Below are 10,483 nucleotides of genomic sequence, written 5' to 3'. Positions count from 1 at the left end.
CAACGTCACCACAGTGGACACGCTGCTCGACCTCGTCAGGTGAGACTGACCCCGGCGAAAGGTCGTTTCCAAAGCAATGGTGGCTCTGTGGTGTCTGGGCTGATTTCTAATCGTTTTAATGTTTTCTGGACAGGAACATGTTCCCAGAGAACCTAGTCCAGGCCTGTTTCCAGCAGGTAAAGACGAAAAAAATATTTATTTTACAGCCGAATATACTATATATTCATATCTAGTGGTCATCTTTGGAAACACATTTATGATCAAATCTGACCGTTCAGTGTCTACTGGTTTATTAAAGAAAAATACAGAATATCACAATGTGCTTGACAAGAAACTCTGGAAATTTAGGGAATTACTGTAATTAAGTTGCATTGCATAATGAGAAAATTATTTTAACTAAGTTTTAGTTGGTTTCTTTTCATGTTGGGGTTTTCATTGTAAGAATGGAACTGTGATGTGACTCCTCTTGTTAACGGTGGTGTGACTCCTCTCTTGTTAACGGTGGTGTGACTCCTCTTGTTAACGGTGGTGTGACTCCTCTTGTTAACGGTGGTGTGACTCCTCTCTTGTTAACGGTGGTGTGACTCCTCTTGTTAACTGTGGTGTGACTCCTCTTGTTAACGGTGGTGTGACTCCTCTCTTGTTAACTGTGATGTGACTCCTCTTGTTAACGGTGGTGTGACTCCTCTTGTTAACGGTGGTGTGACTCCTCTTGTTAACGGTGGTGTGACTCCTTTCTTGTTAACTGTGATGTGACTCCTCTTGTTAACGGTGGTGTGACTCCTCTCTTGTTCTCCGTTGGGTTTCTACAGTACAAGAGCCAGCGTAAAGAGCTCGCCCCTCCTAACGACCCCCCCACAGCGCCACCCACCACCATCACCTTCCCCTCCCTACCAACTATCATGGCAACAGTTGCTGAGGTAGGAAACGTCCTCAAACCTTCTGCCCTCACTCAAACACGGCTGCTGTCCTCATACACGCACACACACACACACCCACGCACACACATACACGCACACATACGCCCACGCACACACATGCACACACACACACACACACCCATGCACACACACACACACACACACGCCCACGCACACACACGCTCGTTGGACTACCATCTCTTTAAATTTAAATTGTCATGAATATTAAGAAAAGTTAATAAAATGATATATGGAGTATAACTGAACAAATGACCAATAGTGGCAAAATATTGGGCAACTTGTCTGCAACCCGCCAGTGGATCGCCAGAGGACCGATGAGCAAAATGCCAGCGGACCGCCAGCTATGCCCCCAATGGACCGACAGTGGTCCGCCAGCCTCTTGCTATCTGGGTACTAACAAGCTGAACCGCACCGCATTTGAAACATGTCAAAGATAGACGCATTTGAAACATGTCAAAGATAGACGCATTTGAAACATGTCAAAGACAGATGCGTTGGAAACATGTCAAAGACAGACGCATTTGAAACGTGTCAAGACAGACGCATTTGACAAGACAGACGCATTTGGGCACTAAGCCACCCTCTTCAATTTCCCCTTGCGGATCAATAAAGTATCTACCTATCTATCTATCTATCCCTCTATCTATCTATCTATCCCTCTATCTATCTATCTATCTATCCCTCTATCTATCTATCCCTCTCTATCTATCCCTCTATCTATCTATCCCTCTATCTATCTATCCCTCTATCCCTCTATCTATCCCTCTATCTATCTATCCCTCAGCATGAATAGAGAACAAGTGAAGCCTGTGCTCTTTGAAGCTACAGGTGATTGACAGGTGATGTGTTCTTCAGTTGACCTCTGACTTCTGGCCTGCCGCGTTCCGTTCCAGAACCTCACCCAGGTGAACTACAAGGTGGAGCGGGGGTACACGGACGGGATCAACGTGCTGGGCCTGATCGTCTTCTGCGTGGCGTTCGGACTGGTCATTGGGAAGATGGGCGAGAGAGGGCGCATCCTGCTGGAGTTCTTCGATGCCCTCAATGAGGCCACCATGAGACTGGTTCATATTATCATGTGGTGAGAACACACACACACACACCACACACACACTCCACAGCTCCACTCTCTCTCTTTCTCTCTCTCTCTCACACACACACACACACACACACACACACACACACACACACACACACACACATGCCCTCAATGAGGCCACCATGAGACTGGCTCATATTATCATGTGGTAAGAACAAACACACACACACACACACACACGTGTGCACATATGTATACGTACATATTGTGCCGAGGGAGATAGCATGTTGGCCTGTTCGGGCTAGTATCTCCATTTGGCCAGAGCCGTTTTTTGTACACTGGTTGGCACCTGCCACGTTGGTATGATTGACATTTGTATGTTTTAGTATAACAGGCTTTGTCTTATCTTTTGACTCGGAGACGAATCGAGGAAGCGACCCGAGGAGCATCTTCTGTCGGAAGGCTCAGCAGCCGCTTCTAATAACAATCACAACTGTTAGACTCTGCACAGTTTTACTGTTTGAGACTTAGCCTGTGTTCTGTTATTCATTATTGTACCATCTACAATAAATCATCATCTAATCGCTGATCCTGATCCCGCCGTCAAGCTTTATTGACCATCTTCAATACAGACATTAGAACTAAAACACAACGCAACAACCAGAGAATCCAACAGTATGCTTTTGTGTACTATTATTCACTTGCTTTGCTTCTGTTTGCACATTGAATTGCCACGCTGTGTATGCAAATTTGATCAATGAAGTTGCCTTGCCTACAGATGTTGAGATCCTGTGTTCATAATTTGTGTCAGTGCAGGTAATGTCCTGAGGGATTGATTTTGCCACTGTTTGTTTCTAACACTGCTGTTGTTGTTGTGTGGATTTTTCCTGCAGCTACATGCCGGTGGGAATTCTGTTCCTCATCGCAGCTAAGATCATCGAGGTGGAAAACTGGGAAATATTCTGGAAGATGGGCCTGTATGTGGTCACAGTGCTCAGTGGGTGAGTGCCAACAGTGAAGCTATTGCTAACTCTGCACCCTCCATCTTCATTCAACTGGAATCAGTGTTGCTAACGCTAACTCTGCACCCTCCATCTTCATTCAACTGGATTAAGTGTTGCTAACGCTAACTCTACACCCTACATCTTCATTCAACTGGGATTCAGTGTTGCTAACGCTAACTCTGCACCCTACATCTTCATTCTACTGAATTCAATGTAGCTAATGCTAGCTTGTCACCCAACTTCCTCATTCAATTGGATTCAGAGTAGCAGACGCTAGCTCTATGTCTCCACTCTACATCTTCATTCAATCTTCATTCAACACTAGCTCACTCTACCATCTTCTCTCCTTTCAGCCAGATTTAAACACAGATTGGCCCGATGTACTGTTTATGTCAATATGACTTCGCTATTTGGAGTTACATATGCCTCACCACTCATTTGAATAGGAGCCTGATCTTGTACAGTCCAAAATGTCTGCCCAGAGGTGTTACCAAGATGACCGCCAAGTGGCAAGACTTGCCTGAAAGGACTTTGTGCTAAGTCACTCCACCTTCCAACTGCAGTCATATTCACAGCTAATGTTACTACACCCTCCACCTCAATTCATCACCTCTGTCTGGAGTCAGCCATATTCAGGGACGGTGTTGCTAACGCTAGCACGATCCAGCCTCAATCTCCATTCAGGCAGATTCATAGCTAATGTTGCAGGTGCTAGTTCGCTCAACCCTCCATCACCAGTCAGCCAGATTCATGGCCGCGGCGCCCCACCCCCTCACCCTCACCCCCGGGCCTGGACACTGCCCCAGTGCTGATAAGCCCCACCCCCGGGCCTGGACACTGCCCCAGTGCTGATAAGCCCCACCCCCGGGCCTGGACACTGCCCCAGTGCTGATAAGCCCCACCCCCGGGCCTGGACACTGCCCCAGTGCTGATAAGCCCCAACCTGAAGGGTAATAAGACCTTTCAGAAGCGCTGCGCCCGTGCAGCCCCTAAATCTCTCCTGACAGGACTGCCGGCGCAGAGGGAATATTGGGCCACTGGAGTGCTGCAGCCATTTGGGGAGGGAGTGTGTGTGTGAGTGTGAGTGTGTGTGTGTGTGTGTGTGTGTGTGTGTGTGTGTGTGTGTGTGTGTGTGTGTGTGGGGTGGGGGTAGTGACAGAGAAGGGAGGTGGTGATGTGTGCGTGTGTGTGTGTGGGGGGGGGGGGGGTAATGACAGAGAAGGGAGATGGGGATGTGTGTGTGGGGGGGGTGAGAAGAGAGGAGGTGTGTTTTGGGTGGTTGGGAGAAGACACGGTGAGGAAGAGGGGAGGTGGAAATATAGGTGTGTGTGTGGGGGGGGGGGGGGGGGGGTTCTGGGTGGTAGCCGTGCTGAGTCATGCAGAGGTGTCTGCTGCTGAAATGCTGGACAATTATCTCCCTGGGTGGCTGCCTGTGCACTCGCATTAAAGATATTAACACACACACACATTACATATACACACACACACACACATTACATACACATGCACACACACATTCACAACAGATATGCCCCCACAAACAGAGTTATAAAACACAGTTTTAGGACCCTTGCTGTCAGCATGGCATGACACACTGTCCACTGTCCCTTAGGAGTGGGTGGAGACTTGGACGGCTGCATTCTCTGTGACAGTGGAGAACTTTGCCACTTTCTAATATAAATCTGTACACTATGAACTAAACACAAACGTAGTGGGTTGATCAGAAGTACAGCCTGTTCACTGAGTAAGATGTGTTTTACTCAGGTGTGTGTCTGTGTGTGTCTGTGTCTGTGTGTGTGTGGGTGTGTGTGTCTGTGTATGTGTGTCTGTGTGTGTGTGTGTGTGTGTGTGTTAACAGGCTGGCCATACACTCACTGGTGTGTTTGCCGCTCATCTACCTTGTGATTGTGAGGAGGAACCCGTACACGTTTGCCCTGGGCATGGCTCAGGCTCTAGTCACCGCACTCATGATCGCCTCCAGGTCAGTACTGCAGCACTGACCAGTATACACACACCGCACTCGTGATCGCCTCCAGGTCAGTACTGCAGCACTGACCTGTATACACACCTTATACACACACCGCACTCATGATCGCCTCCAGGTCAGTACTGCAGCACTGACCAGTATACACACCTTATACACACACCGCACTCATGATCGCCTCCAGGTCAGTACTGCAGCACTGACCAGTATACACACCTTATACACACTCCACACACCGCACTCATGATCGCCTCCAGGTCAGTACTGCAGCACTGCCCAATATACACACCTTATACACACACACCACACACTACACACACTACCCAATACACACCTTATACACACACCACACACACTACCCAATACACACCTTATACACACACCACACACACTACACACACCTCACACACTACCCAATACACACCTTATACACACATCACACACACTCCACACACCTCACACACTACCCAATACACACCTTATACACACCACACATACTACACACACCTCACACACTACCCAATACACACCTTATACACACACCACACATACTACAGTACACACACCTCACACACTACCCAATACACACCTTATACACACACCACACACACTACACACACCTCACACACTACCCAATACACACCTTATACACACACCACACACACTACCCAATACACACCTTATACACACACCACACACACCACTCGTCTTCTCCATTAATTTCTACTCCCTCTCTCCCCTCTCTCCCCTCTCCTCTCTCCACTCCTCTCTCCCCTCTCCTCTCCTTCCTCTCTTCTCCTCTCTCCCCTCTCCCCTCCCTCTCTCCTCTCCTCCTCTCCATCTCTCCCTCCCTCCCTCTCCACAGTTCTGCCACTCTGCCCATCACGTTCCGCTGTGCGGAGGAGAACAACCGGGTGGATAAGCGCATCACACGCTTCGTGCTGCCGGTGGGCGCCACCATCAACATGGATGGTACCGCGCTCTACGAGGCCGTGGCCGCCATCTTCATCGCCCAGCTCAACAACATGGCACTGGACGTGGGCCAGATCGTCACCATCAGGTGTGTGTGTGTGTGTGTGTGTGTGTGTGTGTGTCTGTCAGTGTTGCGCAGGTTTGTGTGTGTGTGTGTGTGTGTGTGTGTGTGTGTGTGTGTCAGTGTGTGTGTCAGTGTTGCGCGGGTTTGTGTGTGTGTCAGTGTTGCGCGGATTTGTGTGTGTGTGTGTGTGTGTGTGTCAGTGTTGCGCGGGTTTGTGTGTGTGTGTCAGTGTTGCGCGGGTTTGTGTGTGTGTGTGTGTGTGTGCAGTATGATACTTGTGTCCAGTGTGTGTGTGTGTGTGTGTGTCAGTGTTGCGCGGGTTTGGTCACACACGGCCCAAGCTCACCGATATTTTAATCAACCCGACCGCAACTCGGACCGCGAATATTAATTAGGACAAAATTATACCCGACCCGCGATCCTACCCGCTTATTTACAAAATATGTGCTTTTGGTTGTAGCCTACCATGCAGGGTGACAGTAGGCCATTTCTGTAAAACAAACTAATTTATTTGCGAAACTTTATGCAGTAGAACTACACGCAGTAGGCATGCAGGACATAATGTTTGCGCAGGAGAGAGAATGAGAATAAGAGCGCAAGCACGCACGCAACCACCAAGGATTAGAACACTAGGATAAGATTTGAAGGCCATGGACATACATCTTTCTTTCGAAAACAGAAATGGTGAGGCAAGGTAGGCAAGAGAGATACATTGCTGGTCAAAACGTTAGCGTAAGAACTGGTTTAAAATGCTGAATGAAGCACAAAGCTTTACTAAAGCACATACACTGTTTAAAGTCACAAACACAACGAACTAAGGTAACTTTTATGCATGTGCGAACCTATACATACCGGTAGATATGGCTGTGTAGTCTGTGCCATAACATTTATTCCTGCAGGCGCCTGCTCACGACTGTAGGCTACAAGTTTAACGTGGGCAGGTGGCAAAGTATCAGCATTATTTTACTGAGCGACTTGTTATTCTTGTGCCTAGTCTAAAAAAGCTGGTCCAGGTCAGTTTGGCTAGGCGGGTTTAGTGCCGCGTTTGTGACGAGTTACTGTATGTTGGTCGTGCCCGTTTTGGCTGTCATACTTTTAAATGACTTCGCAAGAAGTAGGCCTACATAGACCATAACTTGTACTACTGTCATCTTCTTTAAGAACTTTAAGAATATTTCCCATGGCCTATATCGCTTTTCCTGAAGGGATGTCTTTATTATTTTAGCTTCTTTACTGTTGACTTTACTGTATTGACGCTAGCCTTCTCGTGATACTTTAAGTAGGCCTATTTGTAGAAAATATATATTTAATTAATTTTAACTGACCCGCCCGCAAATGACCCGAATATCATTAAAATATTTTTTTATGACTCATAACCGCGGGCAACCCCTCATTTTCAGCACAACACTGGTGTGTATGTGTGTGTGTGTCTGTCTGTCTGTGTGTGTGTGTCTGTCTGTCTCTGTGTGTGTGTGTGTGTGTATGTCTGTGTGTGTGTCAGTGTGTGTGTGTGTGAGAGAGAGAGAGAGCGTGTGTATTTGTGTGAGAGGGAGTACTGCACAGTTTTTCAAAGTATGTTCTGTGTGTGTGTGTGTGTGTGTCTGTCTGTCTGTGTGTGTGTGTGTGTGAGCGAGAGAGAGAGAGAGAGAGAGTGTGTGTGTGTGTATGTGTGTGAGCGAGAGAGAGAGAGAGAGAGAGTGTGTGTGTGTGTATGTGTGTGAGAGGGGGCACTGCACAGTTTTTCACAGTATGTTGTGTGTGTGTGTTTGCATATGCAGTATAACAGCTACAGTAGCCAGCATCGGAGCTGCAGGTGTCCCTAATGCTGGCCTGGTTACCATGGTGATTGTGTTGACTGCTGTGGGCCTGCCTGCCAGTGATGTCACCCTCATAGTTGCGGTTGATTGGCTGATGTAAGTACTGTTACAGATTGTTTTCTAGATTTGTTATGCCAGGACCTTTGTTGGACTACAGTAATGTTTCTTCCTTTCTTACTTAAATGCCAGCATTAGCCTTTAGCTGTGTTAGCCTTTAAACTGTATAGGCCAGCATTAGCCTTTAGTTGTGTTAGCCTTTAAACTGTATAGCCAGCAGCCAGACCAATGGATACCTTGTCTTAGCTGAATTACTGAAGCTAAGCAGGTGTGGGCCTGGTTAGTACTTGGATGGGAGACCTCCTTGGAAAACTAGGTTGCTGCTGGAAATGGTGTTGGTGGGTGGCCAGTAGGTGGCACTCTTCCCTCTGACCAAAAAAGATCGATCCCCAGTGGACACTGCACTGTAGGAGATGCCATCCTTCGGATGAGACGTTAAACCGAGGTCCTGACTCACTGTAGTCATTAAAGATCCCATGGCACTTATCGCAAAGAGTAGGGGGTTTCCCGGTGTCCTGGCTAAATTCCCAACCTGGCTCATTCAATCTGGCCCCCTAATCATCCTCTACTGTAATTGGCTCATTCACTCCCTCACTCTCTACCTCAAGCTGATGTGTGGTGTGTGGTGAGTGTTCTGGCGCATAATGGCTGCCGTGCATCACCCAGGTGGGTGCTACACATTAGTGGTGGTTACTAGTGAGGTCCCCCATCCATGTGATGCGCTTTGAGCATCGAGAAAAGCGCTATATAAATGTAATGTGTTGTTGTTGTTATAGCCTTTAGCTGTGTTAGCCTTGAAACTGTATAGGCTGTAGCTGTGTTAGCCTTTAAACTGTATAGCCTTTAGCTGTGTTAGCCTTGAAACTGTATAGGCTGTAGCTGTGTTAGCCTTTAAACTGTATAGGCTTGTGTCCAGAGAAACACCCACTCATACATTATTGATTATTGATTGGTTATCGATCTGCCAGCGACCGGTTCCGCACCATGATCAACGTGCTGGGCGACGCGTATGGCGCTGGCATCGTGGAGCGGCTGTCTCGGCAGGAGCTGGAGCGCGTGGACGTGACCTCGGACGTGGACGTGGTCAACCCCTTCGCCCTGGAGACCACGCTGGACGATGAGGAGTGCGAGAAGAAGTCCTACGTCAACGGCGGCTTCACGGTGGACAAAAGCGACGCCATCTCCTTCACCGAGACCTCGCAGTTCTAAAGGCCCGCGGTGCGATGGGGGGGTGGGGGGATAGGCAGTTGTAAAGGCCCGCTGTGCGATGGCGGGGGGGTGTGGGGGGAGCAGTTGTAAAGGCCTGCGGGGCGATGGCGGTGGGGGGGGGGGGGGGGTGTGTGATGGAGAGTTAGAGACTAGAGAGAGGCAACCTCATTCGGGGCCGGAACAGATCCATATAAACCCAGTGCCATTACTGAGAGGGCAGCCGCATTACAACGTCTGTATGTTTGTGTGTGTGTGTGTGTGTGTGTGTGTGTGTGTAACCCAGTGCCATTATTGAGAGGGCAGCCACGTCACAGACGGGCACCTTCACGCGTACACATTAGCTGTAGCCTTCATTTGTACTCAGCAGACACTCTCAGACACACACACACACACAGACACACATACACACACAGAAACACACACACACACACATACACACACTCTCAGACACACACACAAACACACTCACACAGACACACACACACACACACACACAGAGAAACACACACACACACACTCAGACACACACACAAACACACTCACACAGACACACACACACACACACACAGGGCTTCCGAGAGTCATGTTGAGGGTCACATTGCTGCTGAGAAAGTCCCTCATTCTGAATCATGTTTTTCTTTACATTTCTGTATTCATCACTGCTTCAGATTAATGTTTCATTTGTACTATAGAACAATCTAGAGTGTAAAACTGAATTGTTTTGAGTGTTCAAATTATATTTTAAAGTTGTATTTTAAAGGTTTTACCAATGTGCTTGTGTGTGTGTGAGAGAGTGAGAGAGATACCAGTGTGTGTGTGTGAGAGAGAGTGAGTGAGTGTAAGCCAGAAGATACTGGAAGGTGACATTTGTACAAATGCACTACTGTGTGACTATATTGCAAAAAATAGCATGTCCTTAGCAGAGATGTCAATATATATTCCCGCCAATCAAATATGCGATAAAAATAGAACCTGTTAGAAGCACTCTATTTGTTCTTTCCTTTTGAAAGCTTACACTGAAGATGTCTTGTGTTTTTCCTGAAATCTTGTCAGCTCAGTTTAGGCGGATGTTCTTGTCTGTGAGTCATCTTGTCTTTGTGCCAGATCAGTGCCAAACCTGAATGTGTCCAATAGAGAGGAGGGACTTTCTATACAACTTTTATAAAGAATTCAGAATTGCATGAAGCAATATGTGTAAGATGCACTGAAATGGCCTTCATTGTGGAGACGTGAGAGAGAATCAGCCTCTGAGACGAGCTGAAGTGGAGACCTTTTATCCCAAGACAGCAACTCCAACCCATCTTTGCCATCTGAGATTGTTGGGGTTTTTGGGGCAACTTTAGAATGTTGGGGTTTGTTTGACATTATCTTGGCAACTTTAGAATTTTGGGGTTTG

The 10,483-nt window shown here is 47.7% G+C and overlaps 1 protein-coding gene across 1 annotated transcript in view; it reads left to right on the top strand.

Annotated features, from left to right (window-relative positions):
- slc1a1 (solute carrier family 1 member 1) overlaps positions 1–9,126 on the top strand; it is a 21,700-nt gene extending 12,574 nt beyond the window's left edge. The window contains exons 4-12 of the mRNA XM_042070027.1: positions 1–39; positions 134–176; positions 813–920; positions 1,835–2,022; positions 2,874–2,981; positions 4,843–4,965; positions 5,834–6,028; positions 7,783–7,917; positions 8,847–9,126. The exon at positions 1–39 is cut by the window's left edge and continues 76 nt beyond it. Coding sequence (XP_041925961.1) covers positions 1–39; positions 134–176; positions 813–920; positions 1,835–2,022; positions 2,874–2,981; positions 4,843–4,965; positions 5,834–6,028; positions 7,783–7,917; positions 8,847–9,087 — 1,180 coding nt within the window. The 3' untranslated portion in view covers positions 9,088–9,126. The remainder of the gene's footprint in view (positions 40–133; positions 177–812; positions 921–1,834; positions 2,023–2,873; positions 2,982–4,842; positions 4,966–5,833; positions 6,029–7,782; positions 7,918–8,846) is intronic.
- The last annotated feature ends 1,357 nt before the right edge of the window (positions 9,127–10,483 follow it).

Source organism: Alosa sapidissima, chromosome 18 (assembly GCF_018492685.1).
Source record: "Alosa sapidissima isolate fAloSap1 chromosome 18, fAloSap1.pri, whole genome shotgun sequence".
NCBI lineage: Eukaryota > Metazoa > Chordata > Actinopteri > Clupeiformes > Clupeidae > Alosa > Alosa sapidissima.
Note: the sequence above shows the minus strand (reverse complement) of the source record. Positions and strands in the feature narration are given on the sequence as shown.